At 47.5% G+C, this 23,918-nt stretch overlaps 1 protein-coding gene across 8 annotated transcripts in view; it reads right to left on the reverse strand.

The window, feature by feature from the left end:
- The window catches only part of celf2 (cugbp, Elav-like family member 2), a 70,502-nt gene that overhangs the window by 10,956 nt on the left and 35,628 nt on the right, over nucleotides 1-23,918 (reverse strand). For 7 of the 8 annotated variants that reach the window (XM_057854693.1, XM_057854692.1, XM_057854691.1 and 4 more), the window contains 6 exons: nucleotides 22,309-22,505; nucleotides 17,715-17,797; nucleotides 10,787-10,835; nucleotides 8,696-8,830; nucleotides 6,753-6,832; nucleotides 4,621-4,782 (listed from right to left, as the gene is read on the reverse strand). In XM_057854693.1, the coding sequence (XP_057710676.1) occupies nucleotides 4,621-4,782; nucleotides 6,753-6,832; nucleotides 8,696-8,830; nucleotides 10,787-10,835; nucleotides 17,715-17,797; nucleotides 22,309-22,505 (706 nt within the window). Of the gene's footprint in view, nucleotides 1-4,620; nucleotides 4,783-6,752; nucleotides 6,833-8,223; nucleotides 8,260-8,695; nucleotides 8,831-10,786; nucleotides 10,836-17,714; nucleotides 17,798-22,308; nucleotides 22,506-23,918 lie in introns of those variants that run through there. The other variant, XM_057854698.1, reaches the window with a different exon arrangement.

Below are 23,918 nucleotides of genomic sequence, written 5' to 3' on the forward strand. Positions count from 1 at the left end.
TCCTTAGATGAGCCATTTCCTTTTTTCTGACATATCGACAAAAGACCAATCGGTGCCCTCATTTTGAGAAGATCTGTACATCCTAATTGGATCGTTAGGAGGATCGAAAACAAAGCGTACGGCTGGCTGACTTAAAAGAGGAGCGAGGGGTCTAAACGAGCCCTAATGCGCCGCGACGGCTCCGCCGACAAGTCGAGCGCTCATCCGGACGCCTAATTAGATTCCTAAACAAAAGAAGAGTGCTGCTGAACCCTCCCCAAAATCGAAAGGAAGAGAAATCGACGTACGGCAAGAATCTGCTTTTTGACAACGCGTTCAATCTAAAAGCAACGACGATCGTTGTTTTGTAAATAAGCCCAAGACGCCAGCCGGAATTTTGACGAAAACGGGAGCTCCGGAAACCAGCGGATCGCGGCCAAAAGACAAATGAGAAATATTCAAAGTTTAATGACGGCCCGGCAAGAGCTCCTAAAAATGGCGCTCATTCATCTCTCGTCTCTTCCTCCTTTATGTCTAATTTGGGAAGGCTTTGTGGTAGGGTTGTCATGGTAACAAAGATGAGGAGACCTTTAAACTGCTCATCCTTTATTGTTGGAAAGCACTTTGAAACTAAAGCTGAATTTAGTTCTTCGCCTCTAACAATAGCGTGCCTGCGAGCGAGCGTTTTACTCTCGCGTCCGAGATTTCAAGTGCTGGTCAATGTCCAAAATGATCTGCGCGGGAATTTTGCGGATGGCTCAACTGGGGAAGATCTCATATTTTAGCAAAGATAGTAATATTTTCTTTCATCGAAAGCAGATGACCGCCGGGAGGCAGCCTTTTCGGCAAAAAGTGGCTCGGCCAGCTGGTTCCATCTCATTTTTGGCAGAGGATCAAAACGATAGTATTCCCGTGAGTATCTTAGATTGTGTGGTTATTTGCTCATTTTCACAATGAAATTATTTACTGCCATTAAGACGATAAACGTCCAATCCATTGGATTGGGAATACACACTCACAGTTTATGTGGTTTGGACGTACCCCGCCGTCATTGGCGGCCGATGAAGTGACAACACGAGTCACCGGTTGGAAAAACAAAATAAATCTTAGACAGTGCTCATTTTTTTCAAGGACGGTTATTACTGGAGGTGGTAATCTTTGGGCCACTAAGGATTCGATTGCAATTCAGAGACTCCGATTTGATTATAAATGGATAATTGATAAAGAAGGCCCCTTCCCCCGCTTGTAATGTTTTGTATATTAGTTCCAAAATAGTTCAAAAATCGTATCAGGCTAAACCAAACTACTATTTCAGTCTCACATTAACAGTTAAAAACAGTAAATTAAATACTCAAGTCCCCATTCTGTATCAGCAGCTTTAAACTACATTCAATTCATTAAATGTTGTGAGCTCAGAATGCAGGTCTACTGGCAGTTCCCAGGGTTTGTAAAAGTACTGTCTTAGCCACCAAGCCCCCCTGTTTTATGGAATCAGCTTCCAGCTAATATTAACAGTCTGCACATTTAAGATTAGATTAAAATCGTTCTTATTCGACAAAGCTTATGGTCAGGCGAGTTGAAGTCGGATTAGACTCACAGTTCAATCTAAACTGCAATAGAAGCTATCATGCTGGGGGAAGTACAGTCACTGAGTTCTATCTTCTATCTATCTATCTTCTGAAAAGACAGAAGTCCTTATAATAGGCCCAAAAAGTGTGAGAGACTCTTTAGCTGCCCAAATAGTCACTCTGGACAATGTAAGTGTAGCCTCCAGCACCACAGTTAAAAACCTAGGAGTTTTATTCGACCCTGACTTATCGTTTAAAGCTCACATTAAACAAACTTGCAGAACGGCCTTCTTTCACCTGCGCAACATAGCCAAAATTAGAAACATTTTATCTAAAAGCGATGCAGAAAAATTAATTCACGCGTTCGTTACATCGAGATTGGATTACTGTAACTCCCTACTTGCTGCTTGTCCTAAAAGTTCTCTAAAAGGTCTTCAGCTTGTCCAAAACGCAGCAGCAAGACTTTTAACAGGAACCAATAGAAGAGAGCACATCACCCCTGTGCTCCAGGCCCTTCACTGGCTTCCAGTCGAGTTTAGAATTCAATTTAAAATCCTCCTTTTTACATTTAAGACCATGAATGGGTTGGGGCCATCTCATCTCACCGATGCTCTGGTTCCATACCGCCCCAACAGAACACTTCGTTCTCAAAATGCAGGTCTACTGGTAGTTCCCAGGGTCTCTAAAAGTACTGTCGGAGCTAGAGGCCTTTAGCCGCCAAGCCCGTTTTATGGAATCAGCTTCCAGCTAATATTAAAGAAGCCGAGACAGTCTGCACATTTAAGATTAGATTAAAAACGTTCCTATTCGACAAAGCTTATGGTCAGGCTAGTTGAAGTCGGAGTAGACTCAAAGTTTAGTCTAAGCTGCACTAGAAGCTATAAAGCTGGGGGAAGTACAGCCACTGAGTTCTATCTCCTTTTTCTCACTCTACCTACCACTTATCTTACTCTATTTCTATTTTCCAATGTTAATATCTAGTTGTTTAGTCTCTTCATCACTAGTCACCCAGTGTCCCCATTCCCCCCTCCCCTATTTTTCAGCTGCAGCCTCCTGACTGTCCGGACCCCAAGCTGGATGGACGTCCTCGTGGCTACCCCCGTCTCATCTGGCTAGATGGACCCCTTCTTGTTCCTTTACTCCACTGCATCTTTACGGACTGTAACTTCCCCTGCATTAGCGGTCCTGGGGTTCCTGTCTATCCGTCCTGGGAGTGGATCTCTCCTGACTGTGGTACTCCCCAAGGTTTCTCATTTTTCTCCCGAAGACTGGAGTTTTTGGAGTTTTTCCTTGCCGACATGGAGGGTCTAAGGATGGGGGATACCCAGGACTTGAATTTATTTATTCATCTTTGTTTCTTCCTTTGCTGTTTCTGATTGTGTATCATATTGCCTCTGCAAAGCCCTTTGAGACGGCGTTGTTGTGATCTAGGGCTATACAAACTGAATTGAATTGAATCTCCTTTTTCTCACTCTACCTACCACTTGTCTTACTTTATTTCTATTTTCCAATGTTACTGGGACTAGTTAAGTAGTCTCTTCATCACTAGTGTCCCCCTTGAGGGGTTGGAGCTATTTTTCAGCTGCAGCCTCCTGACTATCCGGATCCCTGGCTGGATGGCCGTCCTTGTTGCCACCCCCGTCTCATTTGGCTAGATGGACCTCTTCTTGTTCCTTTACTTTACTGCATCTTTACAGATTTAAACCCTGTTTGCTAATTCCCATTAGCAGTCCTGGCGCATCCTGTCTATCTGTCCTGGGAGTGGATCTCTCCTGACTGTGGTACTCCCCAAGGTTTCTCATTTTCTCCCAAAGAGTTTTTTTTCCTTGCCGACATGGAGGGTCCAAGGATGGGGGATGGCCAGGACTTGAACTTTATTTATTCATCTTTGTTGACTTCATTTGCTGTTTCTGACTGTGTATCATATTGCCTCTGCAAAGCCCTTGGAGACAACCTTGTTGTGATTTAGGGCTATACAAATAAAATTGAATTGTGAATCAACCGTTAAAGTTGCTCCTGTTATTCCATAATTTCCCTTCTGTCTACTTTTGACATGTCAAAGTTTTCAAACTCTTTCATCATTTAAAGATAGATTCAAGTCAAAATTTTGCCGATTTCAGAGTATTTTAGATAAAAAGTTCATTAGGTTCACTACAACACAGCCTTCTAGAGAAGTCTACTACTTTAAGATGGCAGCTGTTGACGAACGCCAGTAAGTCTGTCATTTTGCATTTAGTTCTACATTTATGTTATATCTACCATAGCCATATGTTTTTAGCAACTAGCAACTGGGCTCTGTTTGTAGCGGCTGGCTGTTGGCCACAGTCAGGTATTATTGTTTTATATACCGTATTGGCCCGAATATAAGACGGCCCTGATTATAAGACGACCCCCTCCTTTTTAAGAATCAAGTTTGAAAAAAAGACTTTTTACTACCAAATTCATTTTTATGCAGAAAATAATGACAGTACATCCGAAACAAATGATTATAACAATATATTTGAGAGAAAAAGCATGTTATTTTGCTTCATTCAAATCTTAATATCTGAACATTTAAATATGTAAACCAAACAGCAGTCACATTTGAAATGTAAATAAACCAATTTATTGTGCTAAAACAACAAAATTGCAATAACTGCATTAACCATCAAAGTCGTCTTGAAACAAATCTGAATAAGGAAAAACATTGCACTAAAATAAAGCAAACTGGTTAAACTTGAGAGTAGCGGAGATCTGTCATGACAGAACATCGCTTCAATGATATCTGGCGCCATCTTGCGTCAGACCGCGAATATAAGACGACCGCCTCTTTTTCAGTCTTATTTCAATGCAAAAAAACACCGTCTTATATTCGGGCCAATACGGTATCTAGCGGCATGAGTTGAACACGATGTGTCCTCTCGGTCCGTTCCCCACGGCGTCCCGAAGACTGCGTTGACTGTGTTTTAGTACCGCTTGACCTGGTATAATTCAATCATCGGAATTTGGATGTTTGTGAACCGTTCTCGAATCTTCTACGGCCGAATCGGGAATGATCTAAGAATCGGAAATTTCTCACGCCTCTAGTTCTTACCGCTAAATACTGCGGCGTGAGCCCGCCCAGTCCCGTCAGGCCCCCCCAGGTGGTGGCGCTGTTGAGCTGCTGCATTTGCTGGGCCAGCTGCTGCTGCAGACGCCGCTGCTCTTTGTCTTTCTGCGTGTCGGCGAACTTCACCACGATGGGGGACGAGCATCCCTGCCGGCGAGCGACGGGAAACAAAAATCAAACAGAAAAACAAAAAAAAATATCATTTGTCCGGCACGTGTGGAGTTCAGGGACCTCCAAAATAATCTGTACAAAAGACAGGGAGGCCCATTAAAACAAATATCATGTATTCTTTATGGCAGCGAAATAACAGGCAAACGACACGCGCGCGCTACTCAAGCCCGCCAGACTCCAAAGCCGGTGGGGCCCACGAGGGCTCGGTTATCTCGGAGTCCAGAAAGCGATTTCCCGACTTTTCCCCACTATTTCATCAGCCGCGTACGCGTGCCCGCATGAGCGCGAGCGAGGTAGCGCGATCGGACGCCGAGTGACCGGGAAAACGAGAAAGAGCGGTAACGGGTCGAAGGGGAAGATTGAGTGATTTGGACCGGCGGCGGGAGTCACTCTAATTAAGAGAGATGGCTTTTCCTGAGATGATGGTAAAATTGGGAACACGCCTGCCGCCACTGACGGTGAATCCGTTTGGACTGGGAGGGGGCCAATGAATGAACTGGATTGGATGGACGGGGATCGCTGTCAATGGCAGCCAATGTGTTGAAAAATACTTTGGAAGTGTCATGACATCGTTGTCAAAAAGAAAAACCCTAAATGACCCATGTGAACCAAAATGCCAAATGTCTGGTGCCTTTTCTCCACTTTTGTGTGGTCATGACGCAACGCGTATCATCCATACGTTTGCTCCCGAGTCAAAGGGTGGCCGAATGAAGCCCGTCAGACATTGGCGATGAACGCAACGACCGCGACGGGAAGAGCCCGATGTTGGCGGCCGGCCGATTGGCCGGCCCGGGAAAAAGGCGAGACCGATCACCTGTCTCGCCGGCAGCCGCTTTCATTAGGACGTGACATTCAGGCGGCGAGCGGCGCCCGCCTGAATGTCATGGCGTAATGAGACGCGGGATATGACAGTGACGGGCCTGTCAACGCGTACGCACGCACACCGTGATATGTGCGACCGCGCACACCTGGGAGGGAAGGTCGCGAGCCAGTTTTTTAATGCTTAGTTTTCCTGGAAAAATAAACACTGACCACGTGTGAATCTCATTTAGGATGTTTTCAGAACAAGCGGTTGCGTCAACAAGTTTCGGTTGACCATCGCTATCCGTTTTTCCCCACAAAATGACATTTTAGGATATATTTTTAATAAGGATTTTTCTCTCAATGCTGTATTGTCTCATTGTGTCAAATTTAAGAAGGCCCCACAAAAATACAAAAAAAACTTTAATTTGGCACAATGCTGACTGACAACATCATTAAAGCCTCTCCGAGTAGGTGGATCTTATGGTCAGGGTGATTATTATGATCGCGCCTATTAAGGGGGATGTGGGGGGTCGGGGTTTGAATGCCACATACAGCCTGTTATTAGCGCTGACTCACTCGTGTAATTCTCTACCAACGGCAGGCCTGTCACCCATCCGAGCGCACAAAAGAAAAATAAGCGGCATCCGGGACCCCCATTAAGGTGCAGCTGATGAGGTCTTGAGCAACCTCCTCCTTTGTGTCAAAGGTTTTTTTTTTTTTTCCCCCCACAAGGCGGGTGAAGCATCGCCAAGTGGAAAAAAAGATGACGTTTTGATGCACTTGCTCTCGTACATGTGTCGCCTAGTTTTTGTCACATGACTCTACGATACACGGCGCAATCATTTTTGTCCTAGGCGGAGCATGACGGTGATCTTTGCGAAAATACGTCATAAAACTGCAATAGCTTCACAAGGTCGGACCCGACGGAATTATTTTCAAAATTCAGCCCCCAAAGACGGTTTTACGCGAAATTTGCTCGGCGTGTCGATCGTGAATCGACTTACAAAAAAAGTCTCAAGAAGAAATGCTGAAAAAGTTTGGTTCCAAACGTGGTATCGGATGATTGTTTGACCGCCATCGAGTTCAGGGAAAGTGGCAAACGCACAAATAATCAAAGTATACAAGATGAGAGGGTACAATACCTCCATCGTCTGAGACTGGTGCATGGCTTTGATTGCATTCTGTGCCATAGCTCGGGTGGAAAACGTGACAAAGGCACATCCTGTAGGGAGGAGGTGGGCGGGTAGGGGAGGGGAGGTTTGGCGGGGAGGGGAGGGGACGGGGGAGGGATGGTGGGACAGCGAGAAGGAGGGCAGGAAGAGGAGGAGGAAAGACGAGAAAGAACAAAAACAAGACAAAAGGGTTGGACACGTCGTCGTTATAAAAAAACCCACAAGAGACCCAAATAACAGAGAACGGGACAACGAGCGTTGTCGGTCGCTATAGCAACAACAGCAGGAAACGAGCAGCCACGGCCCCGCCCTCTTTCCACGCGGCTCCACCTCTCCGCCATCCGAAGCATCGGATCGGTCGCGACGTCGTCACCGATCCACCAGAAAAGCCTCGCGCAATTTTTGGGAGTACGACAAGCCTACCAAATTTCAGGCCGCAATTTTTCAAAGTCACTTCGTAGGACAAGAATTCCTGCCGGCCAGCTCTATCAAATTTCAATCCCCGTTACGCACAGACATTTGGAGTCTGAAAATGGATTTGAAAAGTCCCTGCAACGTGAAGTTTGGGAAGAAAGTCGACTGCGGGAGACCATCAGAGAAACATTCCGCCATTTTGGTGCCGACGGAAACAATGGAGGTTAGCCGTTTTGGCGTCCCGCTTCGATTCGGATGAAGCCCCCCCTCCGGATTCAGCGCCGACGTTTGGAAAAGTCGTCGGACGAGGCTAAATAAAGCGCCGACCTGGTTATTTATTGGACTTTTCCAGCACTAAAAATACCTCCCGGTGGCGCGGAAGCAAACGGTCCTTCCGTGAAAGTAGGCTAGCTCCCTCGGCCCGCCGGCGGTACGATCCATATTTTATTAATAGCGCGACGGCTCCTCTGATTGATGCCGCGATTTTTAATAGCGGCTCGAGAGGGAGGGAGGCGGGCGGGGGTTCGCTTTTGGAGCTGTTTATTTGCCAACCTGGCGGGGGTGTTTATTCAGCCGCCAAATACTTCCTCCTCTTTTCACTCGCCGCTAAGTGCGAGCCCGGCGTCTAAAATATTGATCGGGACAAAAGCGCGGCGCCGGGGAGGACAAATTGCTACCGGCCTTTTCTCGGAGGACGGAGAGAGCGTGGAGCACGTTGAGAAAGTCGGAGCCGCGGTAAAACATCCAGAACGACGACACCGGAACTACACGACAACCAGAACGACACGCGACTGACAAGATGACACGGAAGCTGGCGTGACGGGAGGAGGAAGAGGAAGGGGGAAACGCGGGAAGCACAAGTGGACGAGCTCAGCTCTTTGGGCGCCGTTGCCGACGTTCGATCGCTCCGTCCGTTTGAAGCGGGAGGGTCGGCCTCCTTCTTCAAACGGATCGGACGTCTACCGGGGACCAAATTGAGAGCGGGTCTTGAGCTCTAATCCTCGGCTTGTGAAAAATGGGGTATAACCTCAGCGAGTGATGACAGGACCACAGTGAGTTCAGGCTGGGAGGTGAAGCACACGTACAGGAGTGATGTGGTGGTGGAGGAAGGGGGGTGAGTGGGGCGGGGCAGGAAAAAGGGGTCAGGGTAGAGAGGGAAAGATGCTATATAGAGCCAAAATATTCCCAGCAGCCCCGATATATAACAACAATTCACATTGAACGGGAGCGCGACCAGAGGTGGGAGGCGAGTCTCGACTGTGTCGAGCGCCGGCCGGTTGGTTGGCCGGCCGGCCGGCCGGCCGGCCGGCTAAATTTCACTGCTCCTTCAAATAGTCCTGATCCGTTATCGTCTTTTTGGACTGAGATTTGGCCAAAATGGTGCTTCCCCCACCTCTGAGCGAACCCTTTCCAGATGGTTCCGTCGTGAACGGAGGTTTTCCCGGCGGCCCGCCTCCGAACGGAAACGGGCGAGCGGCGTCCGCCGAAACGCAACGCACCTCTGCTCAGCCCGTCGGGGCCCCGCAGGATCCGACACTCCTCGATCTGGCCGAACGCCGAGAACATGACCCGGATGTCGTTCTCGTTGCACTTCTTGGACACCATGCCGATGAACAGCTTCCTGTCTTCCACCGCTGCGGCGGAACCAAAAAAGAAGCACAAGAAAAAAAGAAAAAAAAAAACAGCGGTAATTACCGGATCTCGTCGGCTGCCGTCGGCGTCCAATTCATTTAAAGCCGCTAGCGCCCTCCCTCCCGCTTCAAGTGGATCGGACGTCTACGGGCGATAGACTCGTTGAAATTCGCTCGACGGGTGGGAAACCGGCGTCGACGAGCGCCACTTATCTCCATTCTCTTTTTTTTTTTTTTAAACGCGCAAACAATCGACGGAGCAAAATAAACAAGCGCGCTATTGATTTCCCAGAGTGCAACAGAGCGCTTATCTGCTTCTTTGCCGCGCGCGCCCGGCGCTGACACTCGCCTCATTAAAAATGAATTGGATTAGCATCGAATGCGCGACGGATGGGAGACCGCCAAAGTTCCTCGCCGTCACCTGCGGTCTCCTCGCGCTCCTCCGGGGAACGCCGGCGAGTCGACTTCGCGACGTTAATGAGACGAGAGCTTTTTTGGCGCCTCGCGGTTAGCAAAAACACCTGACGGCCGAGAGGTACTGGGTTCGAATCTTCTATTTGAAGGAAGAGCTGTCAGAAAATATTCAAGCTATTCACTATGAGTGTGGGGGAAAAAACATAGAAGCCTCAGGTTGGGCAAAACTATGTGGAAAAAGAAACATGGCTTCCAGTCCTTAGAAATGTTGACCACCACAAACATAGATATCGACACCTTCCAAAAATAATCCTCTTCAGTCATTTTTTTTTTTAGTAAACAAGATTTTTGTCGTCAATGACTTAGGAAATCACTTGAAGAGTGGGACAAAATAACGCAAGCGACGGTGTTGTAACTAACCGGCGGCCATCTTGCAACAGGAGACTTCTTTGGCAGGCTCGAAAGGTGATTTACTCTAGTCTTGACAACAGTTTGGATTTGAACAAACATTGTTAATGTGCCTGTGATCCCAAAACAGTAAGTTATAAAAAGCATTTTGAAGTAAAATGACATTTTCCAGTACTCGCTTGATTGAATTTCGAGCGTCCTGTCCTTAACTCACTGGCCATTGACAGAGCTACACATCCAATCCGTTTGAAGCGGGAGGGTCGGCAACGTTGGCCGCCAGACTCCCAGTTCAAACGGATTGGACGTATACTCCCTACAAACTCATTTCAATACAGGGACGATTGGATAATTAGAAGTCTGTCTTTGTCAACGGCACGACGGTTTGTTCCCGTTGCCTTGTAGCACTCATATACAGTAGGCTATATATCTATGATTGCAAAAACAAATGCTCAGGAGGTCAAAGTAATGAACATGCTAACTTTAGCCCACTCCATTCACTTTCTACCACTCTGCGTGTCTCATTACTTGTTGTTTATAAGCCGGATGGCGGCGGCGGCGTGGCCTAATAGAGCCAGCGGCAGGCATTCATCACGCTAACGCAGCCTTTATTTCCAGGTCGTGATCATGAAGCGGAAGGAGACGCGCGGCGTGCGAGCCGCGCCATATTTCAAGCGACGCCACCGTGCTCGGGTCGCCGCCCTTATCGCTACGCTCCGCCGTTTAGCCGCCGCCGCCGCCACTCACGTCTCGCTCTTCAAATTTGAACAACCGCCATTGGTAGACGTCCGATCCCCCCCTCTCGACTCGGTTTCCCGAACTCCCCGAAGGCGCGTCTTCTGAGGGAAGCGAGACGGCAAACTTCCTCGGCGCGATGAAGAGAAAGGAGGGGCGGCGTCGGCGAGGCGCAATCAATTGCCGAGCGGTTGTTAAGAAAGCGGGTCGCCGCGAGGGAGCGGAAGCGAGCGGTTCAGCGGCGGGCCAAAATGCTTCAACTCGGATTGACCTGCCGCAAACATTCAATAATTCAACACGCCGTACGTTGGCGCGCGTCGACTTTCTTTTACTTCCTAAGATGACGGCACCTGCAACAGGGTACATCTATGCAATTGATTGTCGCGTGTGCTCGCGCGCGCTCACCGTTAGACTTCTCACTGTCCGCGGGCTTCATCTGAATGGGGTGGTGCATCTGCAAAAACAGACAAAAAAAGAATCCATTTATTGCATTTACACGCTTAAGAAGGAATAAAATGATGAACGGTAGTCGGAAGCGGCGATCGACCCTCGTTAGAGTGTGTTAAGCCCTGGAATTTGCTTTCCTTCGATAGACAGCAGAGTTCCTTGAGACATATCTGTCCAATTTTCCAATTAGACGAAGGTGAAATTGGTGTCCAACTTTCATTCTACTGAGCATATTTACCAAAGCAAAATGGCACTTACCCTACAATTGTGAACACGCGTCCTTGAGACGGCTTCCACTCAAAACTCTTGAAATGACTATCGCTTTTAGACGTCCAATCCATTGGAAGCGACTGAACGTTCGTTCGTTCGTTCAACCCTCCCCGTCCAAACGGATCGGACGTCTATTCCAGTCAATGAGGTCTAAACGTAATCAATCCAAAGCCCGCGATTCCAGATGATGTGATGAGGTCCCCAGTTTTCCGTATGTTCTTAACAGCAAATATTTCAAAAATGATGAGATTAGGTTTGCCACGTCTGCCGCTTCCTTGATGGGGAATTATGTCGGCATTTGATCAGCACGGTGACGGATGACACAGATTCTCCGAATCTGGCGCTGAATCAATCACGCTCGACGCCGGCCGGGTCTGCGGATGTGCGCCCTTAGGCTTAGTCGCACTGCCGTACGAGACTTTGATCATCCAATTCTATCACGCACCTTCGACCAAAGTCTCCCTTTTCATCCTCCTCCAACGATCCGTCAGTTCACCCGTCTGCCCGAAGAGGGCCGACGAGACGAAGACGAGTCGAGGCGCCGTCGTCTCGGCTCGAGCAATGTTACAACACGTCGAAAAGATGCAAAAGGGACCAATGTCGCCAAATCGTTCCCGCTTAAAGTGGATTGGACGTCTGTTGCCGTCAATGGCAGCCAAACTATGTGAGATTTATAAGACAAATAAGGCCCCTGTTCTATTTTAATGTAATAAAAACATTTGAAAATTTGTGCATGAAAGTTTTTAAACGTCGTGACGACGGACAAAAAAAATGTTCAGATTAGTACAATTTTTCTTTTTTTTACTGGCCTATTCATTTTTCTCTGGCGCGTGGCCCTAATATTTCCCCGCAAAACATGAGACTGAAGGTCAGACGCTCGCGAGGCAGAAAACGAAGACGAGCGCGAGTGCTGTCTTTTTTGGGCGCGCATCAAAAGCAGTCGCTCGCCGTTAATCCGTCTCCAGAAAAACAAAGGGAGCATAAAGACAAAAAAAAAAAAAAAAAAAAAAAACCCGTTGGCCGACAGTCACTCTTGAAAAGTGCAAACGCTGAAATTTGAAGGGGGTGGAGCAGCGCCTTCGGGGCGAGATGCTGAAATGCTCTCACAAACACTATTCAAACATTCGTACACAGCTCACCTGAATGAAACTAAAGGTCAGACTTTTACCTTGGCAATAACGACTACATCGGCAGGAAGTACTCACTTGTACTACGCACAAGTACGCACGCACGCACGCACTGTGCCACACAAGCTGCGCGACACGCAGGTGCGCGACGGCGGGCCGCCGGGTCAAAGTCGCACAGATGGTCGGCACGGTCGGATATCGGGCCCGAGCAACCCGTTCGCTCCTTCAGATTTGTAGAGTGGTAAACAAACTCATTTGACGCATTGGCCGCCATAGACGGCACGAAACGTTCAATCCCTTTTGACTGGAAGGGGCGAATGAACCAACGGCAACGGCACTGAAAGAGGCGCATTGACAGTCAAGTCCTCCAGTTAGAGCGAATTGAACGTTTACTGTTGTCAATGGCGAGCAATACCTTCAATATGAAATAGAAAATAAATGCTTGATTTTTGTCAGTGTGTATGTCAGTGTTTAATTAAAAGAAATATATATATACTGCTGGCCAAAAGTATTGGCACCCCTGCAATTCTGTCAGATAATGCCGAATTTCTCTCAGAAAATGATTGCAATTAGAAATGCTTTGGTAGAAATTAGGCCTGAACGATATTGGAAAAAAGTATTGCTGCGATTTTTGGGGGGTTTGCGATATTAAAAAAAGAAATTTTTACTAGATGACTTCAATAGCTGTTTGGAAAGACTTTGGATGAGTCATCATGACCACAGTGTATAGTATTCCATCGTTTTTCGCGGTTAATAGGGACAAGAACCCGCCGCGATAAGTGAGCGCGGAGAAAAGAAAGAAGAGGTTAGGGTTAGAAAGAAGCAAAGAACTGTCTGAGGACTTGAGAAGCAAAATTGTGAGGAAGCATGGGCAATCACAAGACTACAAGTCCATCTCCAAAGATCTGAATTAGGGATGTCCCGATCCAGGTTTTTGCACTTCCGATCCGATACAGATATTGGCCGATACCGATACCGACCCATCTGAGCATGTGTTAAAGTTTCAAGTTATTTAGCCTCCTTAGTTAGTTGTCAGACTCATGTTGAAAAAGGTTTTAGTACTCTTGATAACAACTAGCCAGCTGAATTAGGTGAGTTTGAATAACAAACAACGGTTGGTAACAAGAAACTGACCTGTTTATTCAGTGACAAACACAAAACATTATAAATAACAAACAGAAATGGCATAGTCAGTCAGTAAAACGTGCAAATAATATTGTAAACTGTCTTAAAAAAGCAAAAGACTCCAACAACCTCAGTGGAAAATCCCACAAATCCCCCAAGCTATGAGATGCTTTTTATGTTTCGTGCATTAGTTACAAAAATTGTATAAAAAGCCTCTCAGGTTTAAATAAACGACTATTTCAGTATCAAGTTAACATTGTTAAACAGTAAATAAAATACTCAAGTCCCCATTCTGTGTCAGCAGCTTTAAACTACATTCAAATCATTTAATTTTGCCAATCAACTGTTTAAGTTGTTAAAATTGCTCCCGTTATTCCATCATTTCCCTTCTGTCTACTTTCGACATGTGAAAGTTTTAAAACTGTTTTGAAGATAGATTCAAGTCAAGATTTTGCCGATTTAGGAGTATTTTAGATAAAAAGTTCATTAGGTTCACTTAGAAGGTTCACAACAGCCGACTAGGGAAGTCTTCTGCTTTAAGATGGCGGGTGTTTGCTAACGCAGTCAAGTCTGTCGTTTTGCATCTAGTTCTATATACATATGATATCTATTATCTCCAGTAAAACGACGTTGACGTAGTTTGTAGCGGCTGTCAGCAGAAGTCAGGTATTCTTGTGTTTTCTATCCAGCGGCATGAGTTGAGCCAAAGCTGTGAGTTGAGGATTGGCATTACCCGGGTCTAAGACAAGTTATATTTACTTTCGGGACGTAATGCGGTCAGTTTCTGATTGCGTCCCGAAGATCGCGCTGTGTATTAGTTCCGCTTTACTTGACATATTTCAATAATCGGAATTTGGATGTTTGTGAATCGTTCTCCAATCTTCAGCGGCCAAATCGCGTGCTGGATGGTGCGTCTTTACTCACGAGAGATAATGGCTCGTCATCCAGAATGAATTCTTCGGCAATGACTCTTGTTATTCCCTGGGCTTTGGGACTGTCGAGTGCCAGTTTCTCACGCACAGCAAAAGTTTCAGCCAGTGTTAGTTGCGTAGGACCTTTCTTTTTGTCTTCGGTTTTCTTAACATACTCCTCATATTGTTTGTGGTGGTATTTCGCTCAATGCTTGATTAGGTTGGTTGCATTAAAACTTCTTACAGCTTTACCACCACGCTTGACTTTATTGTGGCATATGTTGCTCTCTGCCTCTTCGTCTTTGTCGTCCTTTAAGGTGAAATGATCCCACACAGCTGACATTTTTACCGATAAAGTCTCTCGGTAAATTGGGAGACGGTAATGTAAATGTAGTGTGTTGAAGGTGTGCCGTAAAATGCGGACCGGATTTTAGGGAAACCCAAGCAAAAACTGGAATGGGTGATGTAAATCGGTGCGCTGGAAAACCCGGACCGGACTTTCAAAAACTGGATCGGAAGTCTGGATCGGAATTTTTCCCGTGTTCCGATCCGATACCGATGCGCATTTTTTTGCCCATATCGGCGTCCGATCCGACATCTGTAATCTGAATGTTCCCTTGTCTACCGTGTGCAGTGTCATCAATAAGTGTAAAGCCCACGGCACTGTGGCTAACCTCCCTACATGACGAGAGATTTCAACGAAAGATCGCGCGGACGGTGGATAAAGAACGTCGACTAACATCTGACCAGGTTCAAGCTGTCCCGCGGTCCGACAGTGTCGACCCGTACGATCCGTCGGCGTCTGAATGAAAAGGGACTCTCCCCAGGAAGACCCCACTTCTGACCCAGAGCCGTAAAAAAGTCAGGCCAAAACGAAAGCCAAAAATGTTTTGGAAGAATGTTCTCTGGTCAGATGAGACAAAAGTAGAGCTTTTGGGGAAAATGCATCAACAGGTATAAAAAAAACAAGGCCTTCAAAGAAAAAAAAACATGATCCCCACAGTCAAACATGGCAGAGGTTCCCTGATGTTTGAAGGTTACTTTTCTGCCTCTGGCACTGGACTGCTTGACCGTGTGCATGGCATGATGAAGTCTGAAGACGACCAACAAATTTTGCAGCATAATGTAGAAAAGCTGGGTCTCCCTCAGAGGTCTTCCAGCAGGACAATGACCCAAAAGCACTACAAAACGGTTTGAGAGAAAGCACTGAGACTGGCCAGCAATGAGTCCAGACCTGAATCCCATAGAACACCTGTGTTTGGTTCTCAAATCTCAGAGACCTGGAGCAGTTGACCAAAGAAGAATGGTCTAAAATTCCGGCAGAGCATCGTAACAAACTCACTGATGGATAACTGAAGCGGTTGTTATTTTGTCCAAAGGTTGTGCTACCAAGTATTAGGCTGAGGTTGCCAATACTTTTGTCCGGCCTAGTTTTGGACTTTTGTGTAAAATGCAATAAAAAAAAATTTTTTTTTTTAAAAATCATTCTCTTTTGTCTTTTTTTCATTTCAATAAATGAAGATATTAGTACCAAAGCATTTGTAATTGCAATCATTTTCTGGGAGAAATTGAGCCTTAGCTGACAGAATTGCAGGGGTGCCAATACTTTTGGCCAGCAGTGTATATGTTAATCTGTGTGTCCTACATGACCCAAAATGAGATTTTTTTCCTTTTAAATGACCAAAAATAGTCCCTTGTACCTAAAGGGTTAAATATCAAATCAATATGCTACAGTGGTGCTATGCAGTAATTAAATAGGATTTCAAAATAAGTATGGTAAATTGGGACTTTAGACAAGATAGGATGAAGATCTGAAAAATTCAAAATGGGATTGAAATATGCGACATTACGTGTTTTGACTTGCATTATGATGCATGTAATTGTGTCGGACCGGATTTGAATGCTGTACATTTGAATATTAAACCCGCTGAACTCCGCGTAGCAAAAAACGCCATACGACGCTGTGAACGTGTTCGCGCGTCCGCTACCTCCAAACCTCCTTGAGGAAGCCGATCAAAGCGCTTTCATCCAAAGACGGCGACGGAAAACTCTCCGGGAGCAAGGACGCGTCCTCCATCCCCGCCGTCCTTCCCTTCATCCCTTCGGGGGGCGACGACGCGGGTCGTTTAAACATCTGTCGAGCGCTAATCAAAGCGCCCAATTGCCCGGAAAATGTCGGGGAGAACCAAAAGCTAAACGTCCCGGTCGGGGATCGATGGCGTCCAAATGAAAAAAATAAAAGGACCAAAATCACGCCCGCCGTCGACGGGGATGAACGGCCAATCCACTTGAAGAGGGAGCGCGGCAGCGAACGAACGAACGTTGACAGCAAAAGGACGATCAGGCCATCGGACGGCAAAACCGTTCTCCTATCTCTTCCGGTCGATTGCTCGGCCCCACGCCGCCGTCTGCGCTTTCCTTTCGCCCGGGCCGTTCATTTGCGGCGTGGGCGTCTACTTTGAGCCGCTTCTCGCCTTACCTTTGACTCGACCTTTCTCGCCTCCCCGCCGGAAAGCAGAAAAGAACTCCAAGTCGACGCCGAACCGGCACTTAAACCGTCAGCGGAGACCTCGGCGCGACCTCGCAAAAATACACAAACTAACAAGCCCCCCGGCGAGCCAGCTAACTTGATTACAATCTTTAGAGAAAGATACACTTAGTATTGTGATATTATGACGTTGAATCGGGTCGAAATTTTCTTTTTATCTATTAACTCATTGGCAGCCATTGATGGCGATAAGACGTCCAATCCATTTGGACCGGGAGGGATGGCGGCGACCGATTTTTTTTTTGGGGTGCTATTTTTTCCCCCCATTTCACTTTTGACCTATTTGCGAAGAAGCGAGGCTGATGTCGTTCGGTGGTGAAACGGCCGATGTAAGCGTCACCTTTTTGCTGCCGTTTCGGAAAGAAAAAAAATAGAAAGCGTGTGAACGGACCGAGTCCGCGCGACGCCGGAACCTCCCGCCGTCCGGATTATACCCGAGGCGAAAGGGCCAAAAGGAGGTGCAGCCGGAGGGATGCCAAAGTGGCCGGGAAGAAGAAGGGGAATAAAAGAGTCCGTTTCATGTGGCCGTAATCCCCAAAGCGCCGCGTCCTCCCGAGGGCTTCGCGCACCTCGGGGCGCGGATAAGTGGCCCGTGCTCACAGCGAATTTAACGTACTTATTCCGACAGCGATTAACACGCCGCTCCGTGCAAAGCAGCCGGAGCGGATTTGGACGGCGCCCGGCCAAACCTTTAGGGAAAAATCGCCATTCGCGTCTCGCGCAAAGTCAACAGAGGCCACGTGACTTTTAAGACTTTGCTCGTTGGCCAATCCATTTTGAAAGGGTTTGAACACGCGTACGTTCGCTGCCACCCTCCCGCTTCCAATGGATTGGCCGTCGACTCGGGATAAACTCAGGTTTAATTGAAATGATGGGTCGCCCTAAGCGGACAAACGCTCACTCACCCCTGTTAAGGTCTTGATATTGTGCAGTGCGTTCTGGGCTTCCAGGGCCGCTTTCCGTGTGTAAAACGTCACAAAACAGCAGCCTGAAAGGTAAAAAAAAAAAAAAAAAACAGCAAATGTGACCTTTCCAGAAAAGGCAAAAGCTTGGTGTTTTTTGGTCGGTGGAGCCAATTTCATGCCTAGGGAGCTAAGAATGCCTTTTAAAATTTGAACGGCTGCAGAATCCACACCCTAGATGAAATTTCGCTCTTTTCAATCGCACGGGTCTGATCGTTTGCCAGTGGTCCGACGCCGAGCATCTGGAGCAGCTTTAGCGGGCCTGCGCCGAGAGTGCCTTTGATGACGCCCGAGGCTTACTGGACGGGCATTCCGGAGCGCTTGCCCAACGACGATTCGAGGTAGCCATCTTGTGGACTCGAAGGCAACACTTCATTTTCCTCTTTGGGCGTAGTTTCATCCCTTTTACTGTCATATTTCTCTCTGGAATTTGAAAAAAAAACCCACCCCAAATCGACTCGCATTTACTAAAATGGACAGAAAATTCCTAGTGACAGCATCTGTTTTTTGTCAAAAAGCCAGTAACTTGTCCGAAACAACAGATCCATTATTTCTAAACGTGGGCCAGGCGAAGCAGTTTAAGAGAACTGGCGAGGATATTCAAATGCGAGGGTTAATACAAGAGAAGCGAGCGGAGCCGACAGCCGAGTGAAAGAAAGGCACGCGCTATTTCTTCCATGTAGGTCAGCAGTCACGCGGCGCATCCGCAATTCGACGGGCGACAGGCGAGGATGATGGTCTTTCCTGGATCACATTTGAAACGTCTTTCTGTACCGTTGACGGCGATAGACGTCCGATCCGTATGAAGTAGGAGGGTCGGCAATGAACGTTTGCGTGGTTTCCGCTTCTAACGGATCGAACGTCTACTCGTGAAAAAGCGCCGCCGGTTCTTCACGAAGCAAAACGAAAGCGGAACCGACCGACAGTAGGAAAGTTGTCAATGTTGTACAGGAAGGTACAGAGTGCGCAACTCCGGTTTGATTTCCGGCCGCCGCCATTTTTCGCTCATCTGGAAGAAACATGGGATATGAGCCCGAGTGTTTCTTCATACAGACGGCGCCGGGAAAATCTCCCGGCGACGGCGGCTCGAACGGTGAGGAATCTCACCTGCGGCGACGGCCAGACGAGGCAATTATCTGCTCTAATGGATTCATTTGAGACGGGCCGAGCCCCGGGCGCGGCGACCGTCGCCGCTCAAAGCGGAGGGGCCAATTATGTCGCTTCAGCTCGGCTTTAAGACGGCTTCCCGTGCCCCTTTACACAACGGGGCGCGCGTACGAGTGCATCTCGACAGGCTGCGGATCGCCCGGTACGTGGCGCCGAGCCGCTACTTTTCGTCCACCGTAGACGTCTCAACCCATTTAAATTGACGGCAGAAGACCGAACGGCCGTCGACGAATTAAAGGCGGGCGTCTTTTTAAGAGTCCGCTCACACTTTACGGGATTATCGGCGCCGATTTCCACAAGGGTGCTCGGCGGGCCGCTTAAGCGGCGGGGTGTGCGCGTGTGCTAATGAAGACATTAAACTTGTTGTGCTGCGCGCATGAGGGCAGCCTGGATCATTAAGATAAATGACACAACGCGTCCCCCGCCGACGCGCGCGCTCGGACGGAGCCGAGCGCTCGGTGTTTACCCCTCTGGCGCTCTTTGTCTCGCTCGCTCTCTATCTCGTCTTCCATCCGAATCTTTCTACCCGAGCACGCCGAAGAAAAAAAATAAAAATAGCTGGCAAATTGCTCCATTTCTCACTCGCCCGCCGCCACATCTGGCTCTCAACTCTGAGCACATTAAACTAACGCTATTCCCCGGACCACCGCGGTCAGCATAAACACACACGCGAAGCCGATATCCGGCTCAACTGACGGCCGTCCAATCTATTCCGACATCTACTGCCGTCAATGGAAGCCGAAGCAGTTCACGTCCATGTACGAGCAGTACCTTCGAGACAAATTAACGCACTAGCTGACTGCCTACTGGTACGATTACGACTACTATTGCAGTGTTGTCAACTGGCGTTTTGAACGATCACGTTTCCGTGCCGCCGCCGACAGACGTCTAATCCAGTCGGACCGGGAGGCCGCCCCGTCCAACTCGATTGGACTTCTATTGCTATTTTCAATGACCGTGCCATCTGCCAGGAAGGTGAAAATTGTATATAAAAAGCAAAAAACATGTCTCGTTTATTGCCAGGCAGACAGGAAACGGGGCGATAGCGAGGGTTAAACAGACAGGCCGTCTGGAAAATCTCCGGTAACGAGGAGCGCCATCAAACTATTTTGCTCGCCGTCTCCGCCGAATGTTTACCCCGACCCGCCGACATCCCTTTCAGGCGGCGCCTACGCCGACGGAAGACAAACAGAGCGAGACGGGGACCTCGCCGACATAGCCGAGATGACTGTACGCCTCCCCGGAGTCCGCGCCGGTGCGGATGAGCCGCCGGGTCGGCCGGCTAACAAGCAAATAAGAGCCTCCGTTCGACCAGACCTTTCCGCCGCTCCAGAGAGGAGGAAGACCAAAAAAAAAAAAAAACAAGTCGAGGCCAGCGACGCTCTTGACTCATCTGTGGCAAAACAACTCATTTCACGGGTGCTGACGAGAGAGAGCGGTCGTCGGTGGGGCGGGGGATATGAAGGTAAATGTGTCAGAAGGCGCCGTGGAAAATGTAGAGTGACTTGACGGGCCATTCATTGCTAATTCAGGGGCCGACTGGACGTTTAGCAACACGGTGAGCTCGTTTAGCGTGGACGAGCGCGACGTACCGTATTTAGTAGCCGCTAGCTCGTGGAATTCTGTCGTGTCCGTTTGAAACGACCGTGTTTTCGCCGCCGTAGAAAAGGATGTCGACGCGACGCCCCCCAAAAAATGTCTTGACAATTTTAAAATCAGAGTTAACGACCATTTGAGAGACACCGCTCGCTTCCCGATTTTCTGCCGTCACTTGAAAAATTGTCTTCATGTGTGCTTTTCCGCCACGACGGAACTGTAGCATCACCCGCCCGGTCTCACGAGGTGCCCTCGGCCGGATGCGAGCGAATATGGCAGCGGCGCCATGCAATTGGCGGCTTCGTCAAAGGGGAGAAGCCTCGTCTTGAAGAATGGTTCACGAGTTCTCTTGGCCGGGTGATTAAACACGCACCGAAACACAATGGGGCAGAAGCGTGAACGTCACACCCTCTTGCTGCTCCGTCTTCACATCGCTCAACGACTCGGGAGCTTTTCGGAAGCTCGACTTTGATTTGGACAATTGAAATGGCGAGATGGGAATATTTTTCTCGTCTGAACTCACGAGAGACGGCATCGCGCGAAATACCGTATTGGCCCGAATATAAGATGGTGTTTTTTTTGCATTGAAATAAGACTGAAAAAGAGGGGGTCGTCTTATATTCGTGGTCTAGACATGATACCCATTCACGACGCTAGATGGCACCAGATATCATTGAAGCGATGTTGTCATGACAGATCTCAGCTACTCTTTTTAGTTTAACCAGTTAGCATGATTTAATTGCAATGTTTTTCCTTATTCAGATTTGTTTCAAGACTACAGTTACAGTTAGACCTCACTTATTATTGCAATTTTGCTGTTTTAGCGCAATAGATTGGCTTATTTACATTTCAAAAACCAGAAGCCATTCGTTTACGAATGTGATTGCACTTTAGTTTACATATTTAAATGTTCAGATATTAAGCAGGGCTGTCAAAATTATCGCGTTAACGGGCGGTAATTCATTTTAAATAATCACGTTAAAATATTTGACGCAATTAACGCACATGCCCCGCTCAAACAGACTAAAATGACAGTACAGTGTAATGTCCGCTTGTTACTTGTTTTTGGTGTTTGGCGCCCTCTGCTGGCGTTTGGGTCCAACTGATTTTATGGATCAGTACCATGAGTGAGCATGGTGTAATTATTGGGTTAGGGTTAGGTTACAAATGTTATTAAAATGAAAACATTAAGAGGGGTTTTAATATAAAATTTCTGTGACTTGTACTAACATTTATCTTTTAAGAACTACAAGTCTTTCTATCCAAGGATCGCTTTAAGAGAATTAATAATGTTAATGCCATCTTGTTGATTTATTGTTATAACAAATACAGTACTTATGTACCGTATGTTGAATGTATATATCCGTCTTGTGTCTTATCTTTCCATTGCAACAATAATTTAGAGAAAAATATGGCATATTTTATCGATGGTTTGAATTGCAATTAATTATTATTAATTGTTTAATTAGCTGTAATTAACTCGATTAAAAATTTTAATCGTTTGACAGCCCTAATATTAAGATTTGAATGAAGCAAAATAACATGTTTTTTCTCTCAAATATATTGTTATAATCATTTGTTTCGGATGTACTGTAATTGTTTTCTGTATAAAAATTCATTTGGTGTTCAAAAAGTCTTTTTTCAAACTTGAGTCTTGAAAAAGAGGCGGTCGTCTTATAATCGGGGCCGTCTTGTATTCGGGCCAATACGGTAGTCCAAAAAATATGAAGGTTAAAAACAGGATTGATTTGAAGTTTGAGTGATTGGTGGTTACCTTTGCTCTGTGGCGGGTTCTGGCTGCGGTCCCTCAGGATATTAATCTGGTAGACGGCGCCGTAAGGCTCGAAGAGCTCCTTGAGCTCCTTCTCCGACCAGGAGCGCGGGATCTGGCCCACGAACATCTTGATGGCGTCCGGGTCGGGCTGGTCGGAATGCTCCAGCGCGCCGTTCATCTTCCCGGCCGTGCCGTTACTGCCCGGAGAAACACAAGAGCGTCAACGGCGGCGGCCGCAAATACAGATCGAGCCACGTTTCATCCGTCCAAAGTAGGCTAGCGTCGTGCGAACATAACAGGCGAGAAACCGTAGACGCGCGAAGGGAAAACGAAGACGGACGTCAGCGCGACGGGCAACTTTAACGGCGCGAGTTCCGACCTCTCGGCCCGGCTCATCCATCTCTTGCAGAACGAGCCCAGACGCTCGGCAGAAACGCCAAATTCCTTCAAGGACCTGAAGGACATGTCGGACGGAGCCGGCGCGACGACTGCGCCGGTCGCCGGCTCCGCCGACTCACAGCAGGCACTGTGCGCGGGTACAATCCCTCATTGTTGTCACGGTAGCGTCACGGCGCCACGCCACGCCAGGCGGACACAATGAAGTGCTTGACCCTAGCCTGGAAGGTGACTACCCGGGTGCTCTTTGTGCATAGTGAGAAAACCACTACCAGAACTTGTGGTAGTTTGCAAACACAAAGAACAACAGGTTAAGGTTAGGCTATTGACGGCGCTACACGTCCGATCCATTTGAAGTGGGAAGCTGAACGCGGGTTCATTCGCTGCCACCCTCCCACTTCAAATGGATTGGACGTCGACTTGGGATAAACTCCTCTCGATTGACAGCAGGAGGAGACTAGCCGCACAGCTGCTCGTATTCTTTTTCTGCCCCAAAAGATAGATTCTCTTCCTCTGACCTCGCAGTGGCACACAGACGGCGGGTTCGCGGAAGGGCCGAGCTGTCACACGCGCAACGCGTCCTCTGACTGGTGCCGCGTTTGCGACGCCCCCGTGGGGGGAAATAATCATGTTGATGAGCGCGGTGCCAAACATTGCTTTTTTTTTTAATGCACCAACGCGCACACTACCTCTGACTACAAATTTAAAATAAGATTTTATTCTTTGACAAAGTGTATTTTTAGCCATGACTGTTCTTCTGAGCAATATGATGATGTTTTGCTTTTTAAATGTGAACAAAGACTGACACATAAAAGGCGTGCTCTGATGAGTTTGGGTAGAACAACAACACAATCGACATACTGTAAAATCCCAGGCTACTTTTTTACCTTTTTTCTTGTGGAAATGACCACTGTTATTTGTGAAAAAGTGTGTTTTACTTACAAAATAAACCACATTTTCTTTTTAAATTATGAAAATGTTTTGCTCACGCCATTTTATCCTTGTGAAAATGGCAATATTTTGATGAAACTTTAAGAGTGATACTGGACCCCCCCCTTGATGTACGCACGGGCCAAATCGCAAATGACTCACTTCAACCCGTAAAGCACCTTTCCTACGTTCATTAGCCCCTACAGTACGCCGCTAGGGTCGATGAATAATGAACAATTAAGATTTTTGCGCGCGCGCGCGTTTGCACCCGTGCGCGGTCGCCA

Source organism: Corythoichthys intestinalis, chromosome 13 (assembly GCF_030265065.1).
Source record: "Corythoichthys intestinalis isolate RoL2023-P3 chromosome 13, ASM3026506v1, whole genome shotgun sequence".
Taxonomy (NCBI): Eukaryota; Metazoa; Chordata; class Actinopteri; order Syngnathiformes; family Syngnathidae; genus Corythoichthys; species Corythoichthys intestinalis.